At 38.6% G+C, this 25,856-nt stretch overlaps 2 protein-coding genes across 2 annotated transcripts; both read left to right on the forward strand.

Annotated features, from left to right (window-relative positions):
- Positions 1-3,445: 3,445 nt before the first annotated feature.
- On the forward strand, positions 3,446-20,569 carry tlr18 (toll-like receptor 18). The gene is made up of 4 exons (XM_035950310.2): positions 3,446-3,578; positions 13,645-14,640; positions 15,895-17,077; positions 18,463-20,569. Exons 2-4 carry the CDS (start codon positions 13,655-13,657, stop codon positions 18,889-18,891), a joined length of 2,598 nt encoding a protein of 865 aa, XP_035806203.2. The 5' UTR covers positions 3,446-3,578; positions 13,645-13,654; the 3' UTR covers positions 18,892-20,569.
- A 1,337-nt stretch (positions 20,570-21,906) lies between these two features.
- s100a1 (S100 calcium binding protein A1) lies at positions 21,907-25,539 on the forward strand. Its single transcript, XM_055013525.1, has 3 exons — positions 21,907-22,006; positions 24,038-24,187; positions 25,172-25,539. The coding sequence occupies exons 2-3, from the start codon at positions 24,047-24,049 to the stop codon at positions 25,346-25,348; spliced, it is 318 nt and encodes a 105-aa protein (XP_054869500.1). The 5' UTR covers positions 21,907-22,006; positions 24,038-24,046; the 3' UTR covers positions 25,349-25,539.
- Positions 25,540-25,856: the final 317 nt, after the last annotated feature.

A 25,856-nucleotide genomic window follows, 5' to 3' on the forward strand; every position in this document is an offset into this window, starting at 1 on the left:
GCTTGATCATTATAATTGACAGCTGTTGCTGCTACATTTCTATTGAGTAAAATATCTAACACAATGAAGGCACACTGGCAAACATAAAAACAAAATATCTGAATTTGATTCCAGTCAAAGAAGACATTATCACACCAATTAAAGACAAGTTACTTTATTACACAGTGGACATTACAACCAATAAAACAGTTTGACACTGTTTTGTCAACCCAGCTCAATGGCCTTCACTATCTATGTTGAATTGCATGCTTCTGCAAACGTGTTAAAAGAATCAGTGCATAATGAAACTACAAGGGCGCTCTGAGAGCACATCCCCCACCAAGGTCAATGCAAATGTATTACAATATTTTGCCTTTTTTTTTCTTTTTTAGTAATTTTGCTAATATTATGAAAGTAATTCACATTTGCAACAAATTGTCATGGTTTCTACCTGTGGTGATGCTCGACCCATCCACCAGGTTTCATAAAATTTGGCTCAATGTTTTCTTTTAATCTTGCAGACAGACAAAAAAAACAAAACAACATAGGAGCCGGTAATAGGAGGAGTTTTGCTTTGCCCATGCTATAAACAGTCATACGGAACTGAAAACATACCTGCACGAAGGTGAGAGTCGAGGAAGAGCTATGATTTCAGGGGTCCTTCTTACAAATTGGAAACAGAGAAGTGGCACTTCTCTGTTTCAAATGAAGTGGCACTTCTCTGTAGGATGGACTTCTATTCAGTTCTGTTATAACATTAATTTTCCACTTGGGAAAAATGGTACAGATTTTGATTATTTCACTTTTTTTTATCACCACCAGCAGGAAAAAAAATATAGAAAGATCTGAACATATATCAGATGGATTGGCACCAACACTTGTGCATACATTTACAATCAGATGTAACCTGATTTCATTGACTGAGCTGAACTTCTCTTTAGTACCACAATATCTTTCACTTTGTGGTTTTGAGTGAAATGATTAGACGTGTTGCAATGAAATACAGCATTCATGTTCCATTAAGAATGATTTGTAATAACTTCAGGGATCTGTTGTGTTGAAATGAATGTGATTCCAATCAGCAAATGTTAAAAGGAAAATATTATATCTTCTTATATCTGGTAACATCAGCATTAGGATGAGCCTGAGTATAGCTTTGCAGAGTCTCATTTTGACCAGAAGCTATTTTTTGGCAAAGCAGCAAAGGATGTTTGGAAACAGAGAGCAGGCCCCTGGCAATAAATCTGCAATGGATATTCATATTTTTAAGCAAATGAATTCTAATTTATTAAACAATTTTATTTCCTGCACCAAAGTTTCATTTGTATGTATGAAATCAAAAAATTATTTTTGTCCAATTTTGCAGCAATATTAGCATATTCCTTCTTCACTGAGGATGCTCCAGGGCACCCCTCAAGTTCAACTCGACATTTTAGCCCAATGTCATCTCCACCCATGCTCTACAAGTAGCAAAACTATCAGAGATCTTTCTCTTAAATGGAGCAGAAACAACACTTAAGATCCTTCAGTCTGTTGCACAAGTCAATAGCTGAACTTCCCACTCAAGAACAAAGAGGTGCTTTTATCAAGGACCACGAGTAGGAGTCTCTATCTCACTCTGCAAGCTCACTCTCTCCCAACATTTCTTCTGCCTGCAAATTCCGTCCTCGTTTTCTGGCTATAATATGGCACGCATTAGCACAAAGAGCCATTAAAAATAAATCCTCCGTTCCTTTCGCTTGGTTGGCCACATCCATTCTTGTGCCGTTATCTGGAACGTACACAGACACACAAGGCCTGTCTGTTTTACACAAACACATCCAGAGAAGAAGTTCTCGCGTCTTCTCGGTGATTGTGCTTGGCAGAAACACAAACGCAGAAAAGACACAGAGTTGCTCTCGACCAAAGAAACGCTCAATATGAAAACCGCTGATAGTGTGGTCTGCGGATTATTCACAGCAGTGCTTGAATTGAACTAATACTCACAGAAATATGAGCCCGAATCAGAAATGTTCGGGACTTATGCCCAGTTGTTTTCCATTACCTCTTACCAAACACATAACCTGTTCTCTGAGTAAATAGTATAAATTTTTTCAGTGAAATGGATCCAAATTTGGGGGAAAAAAAACCAACTGACTGTAGAAATTATGTTACACCTGCAGAAATCTCCAAAGCTTGAAGGGTATTACTTCTTTTTCTGCCTGATGAGCTCCACTTTCTAACTGCAGGGGAAACTATGGCTCAGTAGCACAGTTGTACCATCCTGTTACTCATAATTACCTCTGAATTAATTGCTGGTTGGTGTTCGGGTTAAGGGAAAACACAAAAAGGATGAGAAATCCTGCTTATACATAATATCACAAGCCCAGCAACCTGACCTGTACATGTAGCCTTATTACACAGGCTCAGAGCGAGTTATACAGGCGAAGTCTCACTGATCTGGGAGCTGTAAGGGTGCACAACTGCACGGAAAATAATTATATAATATGAAAAACATTGATACTGAGTGCAGACACAAAGCCAGCTTCCATACTCCCAACAGATTTTGTTAATTTGTATCTAAAACTGCTCAGACTAGTACATTTGCAGAGGTGTCCTCAGAAACCTGGCACAGCTTGGATGTTTTCATTAATTTTTAGGCCTTAGGGTTTTAAAAAGTACATCTTGGTGAGCCGTTCCAAAAGATACTACATCAAAATAAGCCTTCAAACCTAATTTAAAGGTGTAAAATGACCAGTTTCTTATCTTCCTATTAGGATTGCTAAAATTAGTCAAAAGTCACGTCAAAGTCAGCTTTACTGTCAATTCTGTAATATGTACATGACACACCAAGAATCAAAATTATGTTACTCTCACTTCGTGCAACAGTAGACATTAAATAAACACTTAGAAAATAAGATATAAAAGGGCAAAAAAGAAGAAAGGAAGCGAAAACTAGAGCCGAGCAACAACTAAGAAAAGCAGAACTGAGTGAAATGTAAACATGACCTGTTACTGTGTTATTATTTAATAAAAGGCCAGCAAGACAAATTGTTATCAATTTGTTTTCTTTCGTATTGTCCTTTCACACCCTTGGTTTTGCACTTGTCTATTTTCTGTAATCCATAATCTATTTCACCCATCCCTTTCTCAGTGCCAGTTATTTTCCATTTTTAGCAGCACAAATTCATTTTGTTCCATTTATTGGGTAAGAGACATATTTCAAGACCTGAACAAATAAAACCAAATGTATCTGCACGATGGCAACTGACATCTCTTACAGTGACAGTTTCCATCTTACATTTGCCTAGACTTTCTGTATTTTTCAGGCAACACAGTAAAACCTGCGGCAGAGAGGAAAAGCTCCCCCTGATACTCTCCACATTCCTGAGCAGAACACACACAAGAGAAAGTGAGAGGGAAAAAGAGGCAGGCAGAGAGGGAGGGAGGGAGGTAGAGAGACGTAGGAATTAAGTGAGCTGACGGAGTTGCCACAGGCTAACTCATCCAGCATTAAGTCAGTTCTTGCTGAGCTGTTAAACATACAGCACATGGAGGTTAAATGTGTTGTGAAAAGTCCAAGTGAAGACAAGAAGTTGAGTGCGACTCCTCATCTCAAGGTGAGTGAAAGATTTTTTCCACTCATGTCTGTTTCAAGCTTGGTGCCATTTAAATCTTCATCCAAAAGTTTTACGTTATCTCACAAAACTGACACTTTTAATTGGACTTATGTCCACAACAACATGAATAACATTAATGCTTCAGAGTTGACATATTTGGATATGGCACTGTCACTGTGTAAACAGAATTATTAAAGACTAATCCATCAGTCATCACAGGCTAAAAATCTCTCTTATTTATGGTTTATTTAATAGAAACAGATACAGACTGCATAAACTGAAAACAGCTATCCAATGCAAGAATCATAGAGTTTCTAGCCAATGCTGATTTGTAACACCCGTCCCTAAAAAGCTGTGTTGAGCAATCTTATCATCACAGGGCCAAGATATGATAACAGCACGCAGTAATGAAGCGAAGAGAAATTATCTAACTCCACTGGTTTCAAAGCATGTTTGGAATTTAACAAATACAGAGAATCTGGAAGCCATAGATCAAATTAAAATGTTGATCACAGAAGTAGACAAAATGCCACCATGGTGAACTTCTGCTCCTTGCTGACGCCTGTGATTGTCACCCACATCCAGCAAAAACAACCCAAAGAACATCATTACCTTCCTAGACTTGTCTTTTTGCAGCTCACCAGTGCCAAAACGAGGTGGAGGAAATAGCACCTCACTGGTTTTGAAGGTAACAATTTGTTGATTACTGATTTCACATGCCTTCAGGCTTGGCTTGAGTATTTAACTGCAGTCCTAGATTAGATCTTTCTACACACAGACTCTTATTCATGTGTCCACTGAGAAATTGCTGTGGAGATCAAAGGCCGTGTTGCTCAAGGTTGCTTCAGTGGTGGGAAACGGAGAGACATGCATTTTTCACTTCCCTTAACCAAATTTAGTTTGCTGGGTCAGCCAGCAAACTGCCACATCCATGCTAAATGACATTTTTGTAAACATCCAGGCTATGGTGGGTTTAGGCTGATGCTATTTCATCTTTTTAGCCACACATGGCTCGAAGGGATGTTGGGTGGTTTGTCAGCTGCTGAATTGTCCATGATTTGTCAATACTGGATAGGTTGATTTTTCTTTTTGCCATATATAGGTCAAAATTTCAGAAGATCCAATAATTTTCTTAATGAAATCCCAGTTAGCTTTGGCTGATGTTAGATTGTTTTATTTGCTTAACATCTGCAGGTAACAAAAGCTCAGTCAGAGCTCTAGGTGACATCCAGCTTCCTTGTGTCGCAATTACTATTTAAATGACAAAATAGCCAAGAGTCTTTTAGTTGGCAAACTTCATTACTATGAATATGACATCTATGTGACAATGGAGCTCTGTGGCCTAGAGGCAAAGGATATTTCAGGCTTTCACTGCACAGCAATACTTGGTAGTTTCAGATCTGATTATTCCCAGTTTGAGTCTTTTAATAGGATTTGTTGATTATTATGAGAAAAAGATAAACCGACACCAGGCTTACTTATCGCTTTAAGTCAACACCTCAGGCTATTACCCTGCTTAATTGCTGGCACATGTGAAGCTCTTGCACTAAATAAACTAATTTCAGGCAGGTTTGAGCAGCTTTTGGTGTCACTGTTGCCTGGCTGATAATGTCTGTGGTGCGTCCTCGACAATCCTGTGAGGCTCAACCACTTTGAGAAGATTATAAGCTGCAGGTTTTGAGAGTGAGCATACGCTGCTGCCAAGACACCCGTGGGTTGTTGGGAATTTGTTTGTATACTAAAGTCGCCGAACCTTAAATCCTTTTCAATCTGGTCCAGTGTCACTTATCTCAGTACCGTACCGCTTCTGCTTATGTTGAAACCTCATTTATTTTTTAAGGGTGGCGTTGAAATCTGCAAAGGCAAACCAGCTTCTCCTTTATATCTTGCAGTTCTTAAAGAGGTGTGTGGTGCGTTAGAGGCTGCAGTTCATTGCTCACCGGTATACACTAGATTTACCTTTTTCAGGCATTGCAGTGAAATGGGCACAGTGAGTGTTGGCTGTATGATTCCATCCACCTGTCATGCCTGTCTAGTATGAGTTTCCTTGGTCTTGTTCTATACAATAGACCTTTTTATACAGTGAATGGTGTGACTTGTCATAGCAGAAAAAGTCCAGGTAGAACTAACATTCTCCAGCACTGACAAAGTGCTGTGTAGAAACAGATCTGTCTCCGCAAGACTAAGATGTAACTAATAGCATTCATAATGGCTGTTTCCTTTAAGTTTAATAATCAGCCATAACCTTGAGCTAAAATGTGCAGGTGAATAGTCTGAAAACACACTGAAACACGGAGAATTAATGGTTTTAATGTTATTAGTTACCTTTATTTGACATGTCATGCTGCAATTTTTCACTTTGTCGTCCCATTTAGAATGTGGACTGTAAAATTTAGGAAGAAAAACATTTTGTCTAAGCAAACACAGGTGTGTTTTTCCTGCTCTGACACATCTAAATATTGAAAGATTGTTGCTCTGACTTCCATTTCCTCTCTCGGTTAGTGGAAGGAAGCTGATGGAACAATGACAGTTTTTAATCAAATTTTGTCATTTCATTTTCTCAGGATGATTCCCTGTCCTGTCTATTTCCATTCTCGACAGTCCTCGGCTGGATGCTCTTTATTACTGTTGCCACGATTTGTAGTTTATGTTAAATTTACATCAAAACATCTTGGATTTCAGCTTTAAAAAGTCAGTTTACTCTTCTGAAATCAGTTTTTTCTTAGTAGTATCTAGTTAGCAGTAACTTTTTGGTTAATTTGTCCTGCTTCTTGACATCTTTCTCCCGTGAGATGAACAGTTTTCATTTGAATATAGTTCTTATAACATCATAGAGTTTGTCAAGACTGAAGAATCTGTCTCAGAGAAAAAGCAAAAAGCCTATTTTGCGGAGAGTTATCTCAGTAATTAGCTCATTTAATTTAATATTGTCTGCGTTATAACTCTTCTTCTATAAGGCAAGAGAACTCTTGATGTATAACGGCAACAGCCTCATCACCTAAATATGTCTAGCACTGATTCTGCACATATTAAACATGATGACCTGGGAGCAAAATGTTCCGCTCGGGCACAAGCCCAGCTGTGCTTGTGGAGCACGTAAAAACAGAGCCTCATTAAACGAGAGTAAAGAACAGTCATCAGCGAAACAAGTCTACTGCCAGATTAATCTGTCGAATGAGGGCAGTCGGCATGGTGCTGTCAACACATGTCAATGAAAGAACTGTTTGCCATTAACTATTGACTGCTGGGTAAATATCAGCTGCAGTAATAGAGATTTGAATTCAATTGATGGCGCTGTTCTTGGTGTATCAGAAAGATATCACAGTTTAATCAGCAGTAGAACCATTTATTGCTTCTTTCATTGCCCAGTTGCTAATAGATTGCAGGACTATTACGTCACACTATAGAGCTGCAGCATTTAAACTGAGTTGCTATGGGCCAGTTTTGCCTCCTCCTTCCCAGCACCTTTATCCTCCTGGACCTTGAAAACTGGCAGACATTAGGTTGTTAATTCATTATCATTTTAATGTTTTTGTCGAATTCTCAGCAAGAATTCATGTGCGCAGATCGCGTGATGAGTTTTACACCGAGAACCACTGTGCAATTTAAAGCTGGAATCTGTGGTTCTGGAAAGAGGTTATTTATATTTAGCTAGTTAACATATATAGTGTCAAGTGGAGGTGAGATTTGAGATCTTAAAAGAAAAAAATTAAAGAAAGAGTATGGCACTGAATAAGCAGAATAAAAGACTGTATGTTACATAGTATTTATTATTATAACCTGGCGATTAATTAGCATGTGCCCCATCTCTTCCTCCTCTCCCTGTCCCACTATTCTGTGCATGAACGTGCACAAGCTCTAACATGCACAGAAGACACAGCAATAGTATTGTGTGAATCTATCATTTTGTTTGTTTCCTGTTTAAAGAGTCAGGGCCATTCATAGACACTGGAATTTTTTTCAGCACGCAGCACCTTGAAGCTCATGTGAGAAGTTCTACAATTCAACAAATTTGCATTTCGTGTAGAGACACAAAATAAGTAAAATAAACACAATCCAGTGCAATGACAGACTCAGTTTGTCAAGTTTAACTATTGGAAGGAACATTTGAATACATAACCGCTTTACAATTTTACCACAAATTTGACCTTTGTGTGGTCAAAACTGGACTCACCACCTTTACTGTAAAGATATCAGTGAAATTTGGACTCATGCAAAACAACACATATTCAGCTTACGTTTAGCTAAAACTACTGCAGTCGAATACAAGAGTCATGCGCTAAATCCTGTATTCAAAAAGGTTTTGATATTTGGCTGTCATGGAGACTAGAGAAATGTTAATTCAACTGTATGTTCATTTTGCAGGAAGTGGTTTGTCATGCAGTTGAACTCTTTTACACACTGTTATTATCAAAAAGTAGATTTTGCTTAAGTCCCAGGGGCAACAAAGGTAGAAGTGCCACTTACAACAGCATGCCTTTCTGAGATACTGATTAATTAAATGTGCTTCATCCAACACACAAACTATTAACAAGGTCCAAACACTCTCTTCAGCTAGCCCTGGGTCTGGTTTGTTAATGATTTTTGTTGGGAGACTTGATTTCCATTTTAACATATTTCAGTACTATAAAAGTTTCCCTCTTGTAATTAAAGTAAAGAGCTTAAGGACTTCCTGTTGCGATAAAACATATTTGGACTTTCATGACAAAGAGTACACCTTTCAAATAATGAGACTGAAATATTTCCTCTTCTGTTTTTTCACTCTTTCTTTTTTACTCAACTGAGTCAGGATGAAGTTTCAGAATGAATCTGACTAAGATCCAAAGATGAACACTGTCATTGCTGCCAGACAGTGTCAGTTAACATGACTAATGTGTAAACTATTTCTTCGATGTCAAGAAAACAAATATTTTTCCACCTCACGTTTCCTGGCTGTCTTTCCGGCTTCTGCTATATAAACCTGCCTGTGAGTCAACACACATGGAGAAAAACTGACCCAGAAACAGGCCATATGTTTAGTATGTATACACAGTAAAGTTATCTGTAGGTCTCACGACTGTATAACGTAGAATGTATGTCAACACTACTGTTGTTGCAAAGTCGAACCATTGTAGCAGAGGAAAACATTACTCAGAGGTGGAACAGAGATCAGTTGTAGCTTTGCCAGCATATTTGTGCACATTTCTTTCCCAGATAAGGCTGCATACCATAGAAGAGGAAAAATTCACATGTGTGAGCTGTCCGTGAGTCAACCACAAAAATCTCTCTTCTTTACAACAGATCCTGACAGAGAAACTCATGCCTGGCAGGTTAATGTCAAACCTGATAAGGGCTGTGAACTCAGTGCTCAGAACGTTTGCAGGAAACATGCAGGTCTGGTTGATGTTGTGAAACTGAGGAATTCGCCTGAGGCAAATACGCAGGTTCGTTGCAAAGAGAGAAAGGACACAAAAAAGGGATGATTTTATTGGACTTTGAATGTTTTTGGGAACTGGTCCCCATTTGTAGTTGAAGCTTTGATCCTGGGCAGGATTATGGTTAAGCAGATGTGCTTGAGACAAGAGGCCATTGGTTTGATCCTAGTTAAAGCCAGAGCACCCATCAGTCAGAGAGACTTACAGGCTCCCTGTGGAGTTTCTTGTAAACAAACCAAGTCTATATTTACATTCAGAGTTAATGATTTAACAGGATGAATGTAGTCTTCCTTAAGTTTAAACTCTGCAGTGTCTATATCCTTGTCTGGGAATTGACAAAATGAGACCCACACCCAAATGTTTAACCATAGTGCTAACAGTGGTCAAGAACTCTTTGGCTACATGGCTTTTCCCTCTTCATTTAAAGCAGCATATTGAAATAAAAATGATCTTCATCCAGGTGAACACTTCAGCTCTTTGGTTCATTTTTATTGCTGCTCCTTTTGTATGAAGTATAAGTCTTTTGCTGAGGCTCATCAGAGTCGATCAGGACATTCTAAGATTTCCTCGCTATTACTCTGGAGCCACAATTGGCACTGCTCCATGTAAAACCAATAACACCACAAGAGAGTTGTTGTAAATCGCTCAAACATAGCCTGCCTCCTGCACACGTTGGTTATAGGGTTATTCCTTCTCAAACTATCAGGGGCCTTCTGATCGACCATCTCTGATTTTCTTAACACTTCTTTTTTTAAATCCTAAACTATGTGTATTTGACATGGTATCTGTGAAATTTTAGATTGATATATGAAGGAATTTACCGAGATTAATTTATTTTTTCCTAAATTGTCTATCGACACACTTTTTTTCCCACATTGAAATTTGAGGCTCTGTTGGGAGAACAATATCTCAACGAGATATTAAAGATAAATGCCTGAACTTTTCACTGTTATTCACATCATTTCACTGATTAAGAATCTGCAGATAAGTACACAAATAATCCCTGATTAAGGGTAAGTTGAAGTATGAACAAATATTAAAGCCATAATAAACTGCCCCATCTTTCAACACACTTAAATTAAAAAAATGAAGTCAACTAACGATACTTCCTGAACCACATATGGCGGCATATCACAATATTACAAAACACAAAGTTATTTTCGGAACAAGAAAGTAGCAGAAATTAACGACATGAGTTGATGATTTGTATTTGTTACGCCAGGATAACTGCTATAGTAACTCGGTTGGTACTTGGTTGAGGGCATGTAATGGTTCAAAGAAGCCAGAGGTAATAAGATAGGAAGCAAGCAGCAGCTGTCATTTTGTTGACCCATCAGTCCAATTCCACCTGCTCCCCACACTATTTCATCCTCTGCTCCAGAAGAACAAGTCATAAATCCTACAAGTGCTAGAGGGGTTTGTCACTTGAATGTAAACATACAGTTTCTGAGCTCTTCCTGAACAGACTGATGCTGTTTTGTCGCAGGGTCTGTCTCCTCAGAACTGACATCCCAGAGCCTCACACACTCTTTTCATTTGATCCATCATTTTACAACATGTATTAACCCAGTAAGATCACTGACATTATCCCATGTAGGAGCCTTTACATGAGAATTCTAACTTAAAGGCAAAAAAAGATTGCAGTTTTGACCTTTTACAATAGTGAAATAATAAAAAGTGAATGAGCTGGTGACAGACAGGCCTTACATAACTATACAGCTCGAATATTTAATTACTAATGCTGTGCACTGCCTTGTCTCAGTCATGTAGCTCCATTAAACTTAGGTCAGAGAGCAAAAGGTTCAGATATTGTATCAGTATGTGATAAGTTTAGTCAGAGATATGAAACATTAGGAACCTGTTTTCAAGAACTGACACTACAAATTCACACAAAACACTTAAAATCTGGAATTAGCAGCCTAATTTCTTGAAATAAAAAAACTCTTGCTGAAGTTGAATGACCTGAAGGCCTCAAATATGATTGCTATATAAATAGCTGGAGAAAAAAATGGCATCGATTCCTTCAGTGGTAAAGCCTGGTGATATGACAACATCCCTTTACAACAGTGCCTTTTATGCCATGAGTTGTACTGAGAAAATACTATTGATGTTCATTTAATCTACTGTCAATTTCCAGTAACAGCTGTCCACTGTGGATCTGATTAGATAGCCAAGGAGTGTTTCTGGTATCTGCAGTGAGGATACATTATCACTGTTTATATGACAAGGAAGCCAGACAGTGGTGACAGTAAACACACGAGGAGATTAATACAATCTGTCACATGCTATCTTGTGTTTATCTAGCAAACTGTGTTAACAATATATCGGTCAACTGACTTTTGTCCTGAGAGAAAAGAGGAGTGATTGGTTGAATGTCAGAGCAACAACTGTTGAGAGAGGAAAAGATGCACTGTAACAAAATGTCTTGTAAAATTACAATAAAACAGGTTAAACAAGTGTAAATACCAATGTCAGAAAACAGGAAGCTTGAGGGAAACATTCCCCAATTGTTCCTTGAAAGTTAATGTTTGGGATGTGTCTGTTATCTTTATGATCCACAATCAAGATCTACTAATTTAGTTGAATATTTAAAATGGCACATAGTACTAAAACACCTAAGACAATAATGGCGAAAGGATAAAGCAAGTTACATTTTTATGGAACTTGTAAATGTACAACAATATTCAACATATTTTTAAAAAACAAGGAAAAAACATTTAAATTAATGTGACAAAATCTAAAAATGGTCTGTCTCAGAGCATCAGTGAAAAGTTAGCAATAATTTTTTTTAGGCACCGAAATAAGGTTGCTACTCTAAACAGTGCTTCGTTGTGCAAAGAAGTGTCATGCCTGTTTGTACAATCACCAGCTGGTAATGGTCATTCTTGTTTTAGATCCCAAAAAATCTTCAAATATTATGGTTTTGGATTTTGGAAAAACAGCCCACTTCTGTTAGCATTTGGCTGTATCTTTGCAGTTATTGCTCAACATGAATATGTATCATTGTGTAACAAATACACATTAATTTATCTTGATTAGGCTAGAATCTATTAACTCAAATAATATTCGTCATTAAGCTGTTTTTCCAGCTGCTTTTAGGTGATTTTAATTGAGCTGAAACTCCAAATGAAACTATAATTATTATCAATTCACTGTGCTGTGTTTTTCTGGCGGCTGTTGTCACAGACTGTACACTAGTCCATTATAACAGCCTATGATAGCCTAAAATAAATATGGAAACAATGCTTTTCACTGCCCGTATCCATCCAGAGCTGTTTATTCAAGTCACGTTACTTCTGGAATAGGATCAAACTAACACTGTTTGCTTAGCTCTGTCATAAAACTTGACAACAGCTCCTCCACGTGAGGATCAAAACAGTGTGTAACCTGGACGACTAATATAAAGGTGAGCTGGAGAGAGGGGGATTTGAATGAGTGTGCATTACAAGCCTTGAGTGGAAAACTAGAGGGTGAGTGCTGTGCAGCGTTCAGTGTTATTACTGTTGATGTTTATGGTCCGACCAATGAAAATTACTTTTTTTAAATGGATGAGGCTGATCTCTTTTTCAGTGCAGATTTGCTGCCTGAGTATGTATAATGACTATAAAGTGATGTTTGTAGCCTGGTGCCTGTTTTCTGTTTTACAAGGTCAACTTGACCTGCGAAATAAGCCAAACATCAGTTTATTCTGCAGGTTAATGGGAAGTGATAGAAATGAATTGATCGGACGTCTTGGAGAGGTACAGACTAAGATTAGTTTCTCTCATCTGTCTGGCCGTTCTTTTATCATTGTGATTTCTCTGATGTCTTTCAGTGCGTTATTTACTGGGGTTTCATTACCTGACCAGAGAAGCATATATGTCATTGACAAACAGAAAAAAATGTCATGCATTCATGTTTTGCAAAAACCAAAGATCTAACCAAGGGCAGTATTCATACATTTGGACTCAGAAATGTAGTTTTTTTTTTCATTTTTTAGTACAAATGGATTATTTCATTTGACTTAATAAGAAACATTGTCACAATCTATCAGCAAACTAGGCTTAACTTGTAATTATCATTTTTGAAATCTTATTTTCAGATTTTCTGTGCGATACTGACAGGGCTGCCTAACTTATTTTAGAATGTCATATCAAGTACAACTCTGCTAAATGTACCTGTTTTACATGCAAGCATGCTTAAATCTAGAACATCTGATCAAATTTTTCCTAGTTTTTTCTGTGTGCCTCTCTTGTGTGTCACAAATTATTGTTGCTCAGCACAAATGATGTAATCCTGCTCTATTCTGCAAAACACGTTTTCAGGTCAATGAAGTGGATATAAAGAAAGTTGCAAATACAGCAAAAGTGTAAAAGTGAAAGAAGAAAATGTACGGAAAGAAATAAGAGAAAATGTAACAAAGACAGCAGAAAGAAAGAAAGAAAGAAAGAAAGAAAGAAAGAAAGAAAGAAAGAAAGAAAGAAAGAAAGAAAGAAAGAAAGAAAGAAAGAAAGAAAGAAAGAAAGAAAGAAAGAAAGAAAGAAAGAAAGAAAGAAAGAAAGAATCTAGTAAAGAGCATAGTAATTCAAGTAAAATGCACTGATAAACATGCAGAGTTTCACAAAAAAAAAGAACAATCATAAAGCTCAAAGTCTTTTTTTTTTCCTTTCCAGATTTGACACAATGCTTTGGAAACTGATTCCTCTCTATGCTCTCCTCCTTGGAGTTCTCACATCGCCGACTCCATCTTCACTTCCCACTGTTAACACGGAGCAAAGACTCTGTCACATCTACAACTCCGGTCAGACTGCAGACTGCCTGGGACGGCAGCTTGAAAATGTTCCGTGGAGACAATTTCCATCCACACTTGAAGAAATAGATCTCTCCTACAATAAGCTTCAAGCTGTCAGTGCTGATGACTTCCTCCGCCTCCCTCAGCTTCGCATCCTTCAGCTGCGGTACAATAATATTTCACACATTGACAATGATGCCTTTAAAAACAATGCACTACTGGAGCATCTTGACATATTTAATAACTCTCTGCAGGAAATCCCTGCCACAGCTCTGACACCTCTCTTGAACCTAAAAATACTCTACATGTCCAATAACCTTTATAAGCGCGCCGCTTTGGCTGATAGCTTCTCCAAATTTGTGAAACTCCAAGAACTGTCAATGGGTGGCCCTCTAGTGATGGGTCTAAAGAAAGGGGATTTTCAGCCCTTAATGAACATAAGTTTACAAGGTTTTGCTATCAAGTGTTCCTCCAATCTAAGTTACTATGAGCCAGGAAGCTTAGAAGTCATTCAAACAAAGCGAATGGGCTTTGACATGGCCATAGATCAACAGCCAAGCGCTCTCCTTCACATGCTACATGACCTCGCCAACAAGACATTCATTGTCATTCAGTTTCGTAACCTGTTTGAATTCATGTACTACATGGGACAGGAGGACATCTTCCTGGGTTTAAAAGACATCACAGCCCATCAACTCATCTTCCACAGAGGTAAATTCAATGAGAACCTCCTGAGGATGGCTTTAATGAACTTACAAGTGGCCCCTATCCAAAGGTTGAGACTTCAGTACATTGACTTTGCCCGATCACCAACATTTGTTGATAGCGGAGCAGGTTCCAGCATCACAGACCTGACACTGGATAATTTGGATCTTTGGTGAGTATCGTACTTTTGGTGCATCATGAAACAGTGTAAAATGTTTGGAATTTGGTGGGAAATTGCTTGTCATATTACCACAATACAATAGGCTGATGCCCCCACATGTCTGTATGTTTCATAATGCACTTTAAAAGCACAATATTACATGAGAAAAGTTGGAGTTTTTATTAAGTATTCACTCTTGAGGGTTTCAGAATCTTGCAAATGGCAGCAGTGTTTCCAGACCGGGCACAAAAAGCATAAAGAAAGCCTGAGAGACTCTGCTCAATCATCATAAAAGCAAGCAATAAGAAAAATAATCATTCCTGTCTCAGGCCTTCTGTTTTATCAGCATGAAATGAAATTTAAAAATATATTATAAAATCACGACAAAGGTCTTTTAGGAAACGTTACATAACATTTACAGATGACAGATTCAAGTCTTTTGTCACAGAGCTGTGACAGAATAAGTTGTAACAAAATTAACTGACATTTAGTTTTGACGGCCATCAGTCACTGCATGTGGAGTTCAGTCTGCAGAACTCAGTGCTCTGTCAGTCTCAGTCATATAACTTGGATGAGAGAAGTGGAGTATTTATTGGAATACAGCCTAACATTTACCTGTCCAAGGCTGATTTTACCCACTCAGTTTAAATAAAAAGGATTACTTTTGGGGTATATTAAAAAAAAATAAAACACCCAGTGTTGCAGCACTGACAGCCAGAACTGGTGCAAAATAAAGCAAAACTCACAATATGTTTGTGATTTCACTCTTTTCTGTGTTGTATACAACTGCCAATTTACCTAAGAGCATGAAAATTGAATTCAAAATCAGTTTTGATAGTCAGTAATAAACAAAAGTCAAGCTGCACTTTATGTAACAGACTTCTGAGTGTTAAGAACTATTATTTTCTCATGTAGTCTATGCTTCCAGTGTATCATTCTGACCAAGTTCCTTCTAATGATATGTGATAGTTTCCAGGATTTAATCATTTTTAACATCAGTATTATTGCTCAAAGTAACTATTTGGTCTGTGCCGTATGCTAGTAACACTACATAGCATGGTTTACTGTTGATATGAAAAGTAACTGTAAATTAACATAAAATAGGACATAATTATGTCACCACTCAGAATATCATATATGATTCAAAAAGCATTGAATTATGTGGTTTTCAATAATCACAAAAAGCTCAAAAATATTGTTGAGAAAATGGGTATTTGCTTTCAATTTGTACTCACACAACACACTCAAAATCTCAATTTCTTCTAGGTATATCAGCAATCCTGATGTGCTGCGTTTCGATTGGCGTTTCACATGGTTCAACAAAATTAAGAGACTGTCTATTCGATACGTGTATTTCAACACCGTACCTTGCGATGCCTGGGTTGAGATGGAAGGTGTACAGTTTCTGGATGTCTCCAATAATCGACTAAAGAATGAGTTTATCTTCAACCGGCGATGCGATTACAAGGGGACCATGCCAAATCTTCACACCTTCAACATGAGCACCAATGACTTGACCAGTTTAAAAGATATGTCATCTCTTACAAGGGAGTTCCAGCAGCTGCAGGTGTTGGACTTTAGCAACAACAAACTGGGATCGGCTGAAGAAAGCCGAGACTGCGTTTGGAAACAAAATATCACTCGGCTTATCGCTCACCACAATCAGTTTGTAAGTGAAGCCCTCAGTTGTCTGCCAACCACTGTACAGTACTTGGATCTGTCCTACTGCAACCTGGACCAGCTGGGCATGACGTACTTTGAGAAAGCCACCAACCTGAGAACCCTCCTATTAAGTGGGAATAAAATTAAGTTTATCCCACCCAAATGGGAAAGCCCATCCTTGCAGTCGCTAGCTCTGGATGGAAATTCATTTGGTCTCATTAGCAAAGAATCCTTCCAGGACATGCCTCAGTTGTCTTGCCTTATGGCAGGGAACAATCCTTACCACTGCACTTGTGAGCTTCGTGCTTTCATTGAGGACACACTTTCTAAAGGAAAGGTTAATCTCACAGACTGGCCCTGGAACTACAAGTGTTACCACCCAGAGGCCCTGCTCAACACAGTCATTGCTAAATACTTCCCAGGAAAAGTCGCGTGTGACATCAGACTAGTTATCATCATCTGTGTTGCAACCACTTCAGCAGTGATCCTGATACTTATGCTGATTTGCTATATTTTTGACCTTGCCTGGTACACTAAAGCCACATATCAGATCATCAGGGCCAAATACAGAGTTCACAAGGAGAAAGCAGCGGGGGATTTAGAGACTTTTACCTACCACGCCTTCATATCCTACAGCCACTCAGATGCTGACTGGGTGAGGGATGAGCTTTTGCCCTGTTTGGAGAAAAACAGGAATCCCTATCGTCTGTGTATTCATGAGAGGGACTTCATGCCAGGAAAATGGATCATCGATAACATCATTGACAACATTGAAAGCAGTCGCAAGGTAACAGAGATGCAGTTTTATATTGCAAACATTATTGGTGCGCATTCGCAACTGTTTGTTTGAACAATTCAGCCTAAGAGGTAGTGAAACCTGCCAGATTGGTCAGACAGCTTTATCAAAACTTTGTTTACAACTGATTGTTGATTGTTGGCAACATCATTAACTTGACGAACTGTAAATTCTGTAATAAGAAGAACCCAGAGACACTTCTCCTCTGGGAGCTCCCACAGTTACTTTGCACTGAAAAAACAGAACTGTTCATCATCTTAAATAAATTGCTTCAGCTGTTGACATCTAACTGAATCTAGCTGATCCAAATTAAGTTAATGAGCAATATTAATGCCACTGGTTTTGTGTAGACGCACTTCATTCGATCATAAAAGTTTAGATTTCCTTTTCAAACCTTCTCAAACATTGCTGCCACTTAATTCTAAGGACAGTCAACTTGAAGTTTGTTTATATACACACACACACACACACACACACACACACACACACACACACACACACACACACACACACACACACACACACACACACACACACACACACACACACACACACACACACACACACACACACACACACACACACACACACACACACACACACACACTTTTTTTTTGCTTTGCTCGAACTTAAAATGTAAGTATGATTTTATCATTAGATTTACTGTTGTTTCCTTCTCTTTACCCTTTAATACTACCTGAGGAAATCTGGAGCAACGTGGGCATCACATACACAATGCTAAAGGACCAATAAACCTACTTTATGCACTTTAGTTTAAAGAGACAAAGTGCTATTTCAAGTTAGTAGAATCCACAAAGGTAAACTGCCATCACCAAAGCAGAAAGATAAAAGAGATTCTTTTTACACTTCAACTGTCACTCAAATGCACTTTTTACAGTGTAGGTGCTTTTGTAATCTGAAAATTGGCCTCAAAACTTGATAACTATTATGATACTGTTTAAGAGTTTTAAGAAGCAAGTAAGCAAATAAATACACTTCAGGACCATGTGATACATTAAATACAGCTAAATGTGTAACATAAGCATCACATGCATATGTTGTAAGATTTATCCAGCACCACTGGCAGTAGTCAGCCAATGGGTGTTGATTTATGCAGTTCAGCATGTTAAAATGGTGTTTGAAAGATTTGGTGCGAGAGCGCATAATCATTAGCTGATCAGCTTGATCAACTAGTGATTTTATCAATTCTGTGCAGCACTAGTCCCTAGAATCTAAAGCATGCCATTAAATAGCTCTATAGTCTCAGAAACACCCATAGCAACCCCTCGTTCATCATAGCCTATGTAGGAGAAACTGTTACAGTGAAACAGTACTGCAAGATTTAATTTCCTTTCTTCCTTTGCTTTCATTCCCAGGTAATATTTGTCCTCTCTCGGCACTTTGTTGACAGCGAGTGGTGCAACTATGAGCTGTACTTTGCACAGCAGAGAGCGATGGGAAAGAGCTTCAGTGACGTCATCCTGGTGGTGAAGGAGCCCATCGATCCGAGCTCCTTGCCCAGCAAGTACTGCAAGCTTAAGAAGATGCTGAGTACCAAGACGTACCTGGAGTGGCCCCAGCAGGTCAACCAGCAGCCGTTTTTCTGGGCACAGCTGAAGAGTGTCCTGGGCAAGCCAAAAATGACCCAAAACAGGACATACAGCGTTAAGAGCAGAACCTCATCTGTCGGAGGAATTTCTGTGATTAGACCTCCCACAGGGGAGAGAGCCTCAGAAGTAGCTAAGCCTAATGAGGACAAAGAAGTAGAACCTAATCAGAATCAAATACCTGTGGAGGCATTTTGACCTAAAGATTGAACAGGATCTTTCTCAGTACAGGCCTGTGACCTTTTTTTGTGAGGGCTATGTCAGCCTGGAAGCAAAAGCCAGCACCTCATTATGATGAAAAACAAAAACCCAATCCCTTCCTGCCCATGGCATGCTGTCATGTTATCCCCGAGGGCCGAGCTGATGCCCTCCGCTCCGCTTTCCCTCTGAGCATCTCAGGCCAGGTGCCCTGCTGACAGGCACTGAAAGGGTAGCTCAAATGAGATCTCCCATGTCGCACTCTGGATAACAAGCGAGGGCACAGGAACCTGTGGTGACAGGTGCCACACTGTGAAAGGACTGTGCTCTGTTACATTCTTGGCCCTTGGAGGTATGAGATTATGAATGCTCCAACTGTGATGTTCCAGGGCCAAATCAAATGCCACAAAGATCATATAATAGCAATACAAGTGATTACAAGTGATGGTGACAAAGCTTAGAAACTGGAACTGGTAATAATCCAGCACTTCGTATTTGTATTAACTCTTTGAATGTTCTATAACCAGCTCATAGTTTTTTATAGGGGAAGTCTATACTTTGGTCGAGTGTCTTAAGCAGACTCCTGCCATAACAAAGCAGAATGAAATGTATACATGTTGCACATATGGTCAGGTAGTCACAAATGTAATAGCTGCAAATGTCTGAATGTCTGGATTTGACCTGATTGTGTTGTTTTTCAAACTCCTCCCAAGTCATCACTGTCAGTAGGTTGGTAACAGGGTCCCTCATTTTTTTTTAAGTGCAAACAGCAAATGAATCCGTCCAAATATTCGAATCGCAAAATAAATATTCGGACACCATCGTCATGACCGAATATTCGGATATTCGGGTCCAGCCCTACTTTACACACAACAAAAAATTTAAATAACACTGTAAAACTGTGAACATAAACTTGTCCCTTTTACAATCCACCTTTTTAAACTCATGACTGAAGCATATTTTATACTTTATCAATGTTTTTAAGCCTTTTCATGTGCGACACTTTGGTCAACAGCAGCTTTATTGCGTTTAACAATTAATTTGGTTTGAGCTGAGCTTAGACTTGAGTCATGATGGTTACTAGTTTCTTTTTTTGGAGAAAATATTTGATTTTTTTTTTTTTTTTTTTTAACTTCTAAATGACTTAGCTTTTTTTTTTTGTTCAGCTTCTGTAATGAGTCAGTGCCTTACCTTGACTTTCCATGTGGCTGCCATAGGCAAAGTTTGCAAATGACCAGCAGATGACAGCCTTGACACCTCGTTTTTTTTCTGGTTGCCTGTCATCAGTTCCCTACAGAGAGAGAAAGAGAGAGTGAGAATGATCAATGTGACACCAAGCAGCTTGGGATGTTTTTTGGAAGCACAGACAACATGTCACCAGTCTGGTAAATCGGTTTCTATTTGCATTAAGGACGAGTAAAAAGGCCACATAGATGCTCACCACTGCATATGTGAAATACACTGTGAAACAGATGGATTTATCTATATATATATCCTACTGACATGGAACACATTTTGTATTATATTTTTTATGGAGAATTCTGGTCTAACATCTCATATTAAAGAGTGCAGTACGTGACTTGTTTTAATTGCTTGTATAATGCTGGACATTTACAGTTCTTTCTGTGCCATTCTGGTGTATTTTTGTATAACTCAATAAAAACAAAACTGCTTTAGTCATGATTGACAAAAATGTGATGAATGCCTGCACTTGAAGAACAACTCTAATCCCTAATCAGAGATGGATGCTTTGGTTTCTCACACTAATGAGAGATGAGAGGCTCTTTTTTCCGGTCACACATGCAGGCAGTTTAATGTAATCAAGTCAAAGTGTTTTATCTGTCTCTGGTCTGAGATAGTTTGAAGCTTCCTTTAATGAAAGAGACAAATATTGAATTCGGAAACATTACTTTGTTCCAAGCTAACAAGAAAATATATTTTCCAACTGAAGCAGCTTTTACAGCAGATGAATTAGCTCATTGTTAATCTGATATATTATACTGTATATCTTATGGCATTCACACACAAAAAAGCATCATCCTTAACAAATGATCTCACCTGCTATGACTTTATTTATGGCTGTAGATTACAAATGTACTTTAGCTTGGTGCCCCAGCTATTATTTTAACTAGAAGCATGCAATTATCCATAATCTTTACACCATACAGGCCACCTGCAAATACCGATGCAAATCAACTCGGAGAATTTCACTTGACAGACCTGCACTTAATTTGTATTTCTACTGAAGCTGCATTGTCATTCAAGCATAATCTTTTCCTTACTTGCAAATGATGTTGAGAAAAAGCATTAGTCACACCTAACAAGCATAAGCGAAGCCGAATAAAATGGACTCAGAGCAGCGCACAGGGAAAAGCCATGACAGGAAAAAGGAAGGGAACAGCTTGAGCTTATTTCATGGATAATTTGCTTAAACTTTATTTATAACTGCATTTTGCTGTTTGAGATGCAATTGAATTTACTCCAAGTCTTAACTTTAAGCCAATATACAGTAGAGTCTTACTGATATTTAAACCTCTTATATGACAGTCAGAGGCCCGGAACATCCTCTAAATTGACCTTGTATTTGAAACATTTTGTTAACTATTTCACATAGCGTAAAGTTTTTAAAAATTTTTTACTGAAAAGCAGAAAAGGAAAAAGGAATTTGAGAAGACCAAATATGTTGAATAACCTATTAAGCTGCACCCATAAAGATTTCAATAGCATATGAAAACCAGCTACAAAGGCTCTTTTCTAGTTTCAAAAGCTACATTTTTACTGTGATACAAAAAAAACATACAGTCTATGCATTATTTAGGATGTGATCACTCATGACTGACACTTTAGTCAGCTGGGACATAAAATGATCTCAGTCATATGATGTCAACCAAATGTTGCAACATAACTTTATAAGGTGATGAAGTTTAAGGGGAGGGTGTTTGCCAGCTATGCCCGGGTGGCTCATCTGTGCAGCGTTGATGTTGCTGCTGTCAGGTGGGAGGTGCCTATCTGATTCTGATTTATTTGCACACAGGTGCGTGCAGCCCATATAACAGATGAGGAAGGAGCTGAGCTGAAACCACTTCCACCACCACCTGTTAGAGTCAGTGTTCAGGTGAGTTCCTGCTGTTCTTTTTTTTGTCTTATCTTCTTTATTTTCACATTCAATGTCATCTGCGGTCTGTTTTTTTTTTGTTTTTTTTACATTTGCAAAAGCTGCTCATGCTCCAGTCGCTGCCACAGTTAATTAATGCCAGCTTTGTGTTTGATATTCAAAGGGTTTTAATTAGCTCCCTGATCGCGCCTGGAATAAATGATTAGTGGCAATCATTGAGAATAATTAGAGGAATCTGGCTCCACGTCATTCAGAGTAGAGAGGTAGCATATTGTGCTCACAAACTGCAGCTCTTCACGCATTCTCTCACACACAAGAGGCTGTGCATTATTGATGCAACCACGTTGTTGTTCATATAGGTTGAAAAGAGTCATCAAAGCAGTCGAATTGATGAAATATGAGCAGCCTCTCCTGAGTTAATCCTCAGCATTAAGGCATCACGTTGTCTATATAATGTAATGTAATGCAAGCCACAATGTAGATCTATTTTATGTGCAAGCTGCCCTGCAAGGGGTCTGTCCTTTGTCCTCTACCGGATCATGGAGGTGGGAGGTGAAATGACTCTGCTCCCCTGTACCTGCTTCTCAGGTGTCTGATGGTGAAGGGCAGGTGTAAGGTTAGACATTTAAACTGTTTTAACTCTGGTTATCATTCCTGACACTCGTCCATGTGCATCCTAGCTGGCCTCAAGCTGAGTCTGGCAGCAGATATCAGCAGGGTTCAGCAAAGTTTTGTGGTAAACACAAAATGTAAGCAGCTTTTCATTTTCCTTTTCTTCACCACCATCTTGGTGTTCTGTTGTCTATGCAATTGCCCATCATATTGCACAAATTGAAAACTGATGTTCTCCCATTTTACCAAACTGAACCTCATGTTGGTGTATTTTGGCAAATGCATGCCAATGTGTTCAATCAAAATGAGTCAAAAGCAAAAAAAAAAAAAAAAATAGGGAAACTGTCTCATGAAATGTTGCAAGTTTTCTAACCGCTTTTATTCATTCTATTCCAATAAGTTACTAACATGTAGAGGTGGGGGAAATCCATCAAAGTTTATGCTTAATGTAGGGTAAGCATGTTGGGATTCCTGTCAGCTAGTGTAACATAGTTTTATTTTTGTGCCACAATGGTGTTTTGTTCTGCAATCTAGCCTTTGCAAGATTACTTTTAGAGCAGCAAACACTCTAAACAGACTGGCTCCTGTGTTGTACTATTTAATCTGCAGCAGCAAAGTAATGAAATGCGGTTGCCAGGTAAGCAAAAGACAGCATCGCACCTTGTCAGGAAGTATTGTACTTTTCCCTCTTATCACTATTTATGCTAAGTTGCGCTAACCAGCTACGGGCTGTAAAAGATATGATATTGCTATCAATCTCTCGGCAAAAGTAAATATGTCTAACTATATATATTTTTATGCCTTCATGAGTTTATTTTTGTGAAAGAGTCCTTTTAAAGGAGTGGGATGGTGCAGAAAAAGCCAATATTGAGAGAATGCAATGCAGTTTGTTTTCCCATTCTGCAGGAATCAATAATTTGATAGACAATGAACCTGAAAACTGCACCTTAGTTGCAGCCTGACTGATGGCTGCTCAGGAAGATGAAACCCTGTAAAATGTCTTGCCTTTCTTTCCCTCCACCAGTCTTGGGTTTTACATGGAGGAAACATTGACCTCTATAGTGTGCTAGTAGATGAAGAAAAGAAATCAGTGAACCATCACATTCTCTGCCTTTCACCACCACTAAGTCACATCTTTGGCAACCTGATGACTGCAGTGATTTATTTCTCCAGCAGTCTGCTGGAAAGAAATGTCATTGCCTTGAATGCAGTCAAGGATTTCTTTTGCACCAGAGTTCATAGAGGCAATGGAAGCTGTTGCTCCTCTGTATGCATCTGAAGCGCAGTGACGATTTCTTTCTCTTTTGTCACTACCCAGCAAATAAGCCATTTTCCTCCCATCTTCAACTAATCTGAAATAAAATGTGTTTGAAATGTTGGCTATCTTAATTTGTCCTTTGATGCCTTTTTATATCGTAGGACTGCAAAATGTGTGCCAATCTGCAAAGAGCTATGGAGGACCTCATTGCAGTGTTCCACCGCTATTCAGGAAAAGAAGGTGACAAGTACAAGCTTAACAATAAAGAGCTGAAGAATTTGCTGCAGGAAGAACTCTCAGATTTCCTGGCAGTGAGTATCTGTTGACCAACCAAGAAAAGGAAACATTTTGTGCAGACTGTTATTAAGAATCATCTTTCATCAGAACATTTAAATATCAAGTAAACAGACCTGTGGCTTTTATTAAAGTGAGATTAGTGGGTTAAACAGACAGGTTGATTAGGTATAACCCAGGTGTCCACTATCACAAAATTATCTCTCGTTTAACCAAGCGAGATCACCATGGTAACCAAAGCGGCACAGTTAACCTTGAAGATCACATTCAAACCTATTAACTCAACCAGTGACCTATCAAATGCAAAGCAGACGATAAAACTACCCTGTATTAATAGCACATAGTGCCCACTCCATTTACAGCCTCCACTTTCCATAATATTTTGATATGTTAGTGCATCTGATAATGCCATTGTTTTCTGATACTGCTTGTAGCTGAAAGCTGTGTGAACTTCTCCGCAGCAGCTAAGAGAGCGTCAGCTCAACAGCTGATGTAATATTGTCGGGTGCAACAGACAATGATTGCATAGAAACTGTAATTCTGCTCCCACAGTGAGACATTGCTAACATCTACTGAAAAGGGTACATTTCTGAGCAAAAATATGCTAATAAATATGACAAAATCCAAAAGCACTCTATTGACAAGATATGAAAATACAATAGATGGAATATTGCCAAAAATGTATGTATTTTATATGGTTCTCAAAACCACATATGTAGCCTTTTTTCACTGATGGCCATCTGTCAGGCCAATTTACACTTTAGAGATATTAAAGCCAAGGTAGACTGTCTGTGCCATTTTCAGTATGACTAGTTCTGGTATTAGGCCCTTCTGTTGATGCATTACTTCTATAGTCTGTAGCATTTTTGGGATGAGCTAAAGTGACAGGGCACTGCACCTTTTTAATATTCTGAACTTTCTAAGGCTTGGAAGTGTGTGTGACATTGGGATTTTATTTTGAAACTAATTTGTTTCATTTTTTCATCTTGCCTCTCTTTCAGGGCTCCAATGAGTCTTCTGTGGTGGAGAAGATCCTGCATGACCTGGATGAAAACGGGGACGGTGAAGTGGACTTCCAGGAGTTTGTTGTTCTGGTCGCTGCACTGACTATCGCCTGCAATGAATTCTTTGTGGATTTTGACAGGAATTCCAAGAAAGGCAAAGAAGACTGTAGTTAAAAATGTATTTTGACAAATTAAATCCATTCTTTCCATATAACATGGTCATGGTAGGAGTGTAAAGGTTTAAATTAGTCCTTAATGCAACACCTTGGAATGTTGGGAAAAGATCATCACTGCTAATCAATGCAATGTCTTATGGGTTTTTTCCTTCAAAACATCTTCCATCCAAATAAAATATTATAAAGATGGACTGTTTTCAAGTCTGTTATTTTAGAAAACAGGCTGAAGTGCGTTTTTAGAGGCAAATACTGCAGAAATCTCCCCTCAGGCCAGTTTGCAGCCTTTCAAATAAAACCATTTCACTCAGCAAGTTTACATGCAGATGCACGGATACAAATATGCTGAAGATGAGACATAAGACTAGAATAAAGGCCAACAAGTGGGAATGCAGCAACACTGAACACTGAGCACCACCAAGTGTCTCATGGAGGTAAATCACAGCAGCCCGCTGGTCTGACGTCATCTCCTCCCACTAATCCAACAATGGGCTGCTCATCCAGAAGCT

The sequence above is a fragment of the Amphiprion ocellaris genome, chromosome 9 (genome assembly GCF_022539595.1).
Source record: "Amphiprion ocellaris isolate individual 3 ecotype Okinawa chromosome 9, ASM2253959v1, whole genome shotgun sequence".
Lineage (NCBI taxonomy): Eukaryota > Metazoa > Chordata > Actinopteri > Pomacentridae > Amphiprion > Amphiprion ocellaris.

Excerpts from the sequence above, each read along its gene's own strand:
- s100a1 (XM_055013525.1), top strand. The coding sequence starts at position 24,047 with ATGTGTGCCAATCTGCAAAGAGCTATGGAGGACCTCATTGCAGTGTTC. Across the intron at positions 24,188-25,171 it reads AACTCTCAGATTTCCTGGCA|GGCTCCAATGAGTCTTCTGT; the intron begins GTGAGTATCTGT and ends CCTCTCTTTCAG.
- tlr18 (XM_035950310.2), top strand. The coding sequence starts at position 13,655 with ATGCTTTGGAAACTGATTCCTCTCTATGCTCTCCTCCTTGGAGTTCTC. Across the intron at positions 14,641-15,894 it reads CTGGATAATTTGGATCTTTG|GTATATCAGCAATCCTGATG; the intron begins GTGAGTATCGTA and ends AATTTCTTCTAG. Across the intron at positions 17,078-18,462 it reads ACATTGAAAGCAGTCGCAAG|GTAATATTTGTCCTCTCTCG; the intron begins GTAACAGAGATG and ends TTTCATTCCCAG.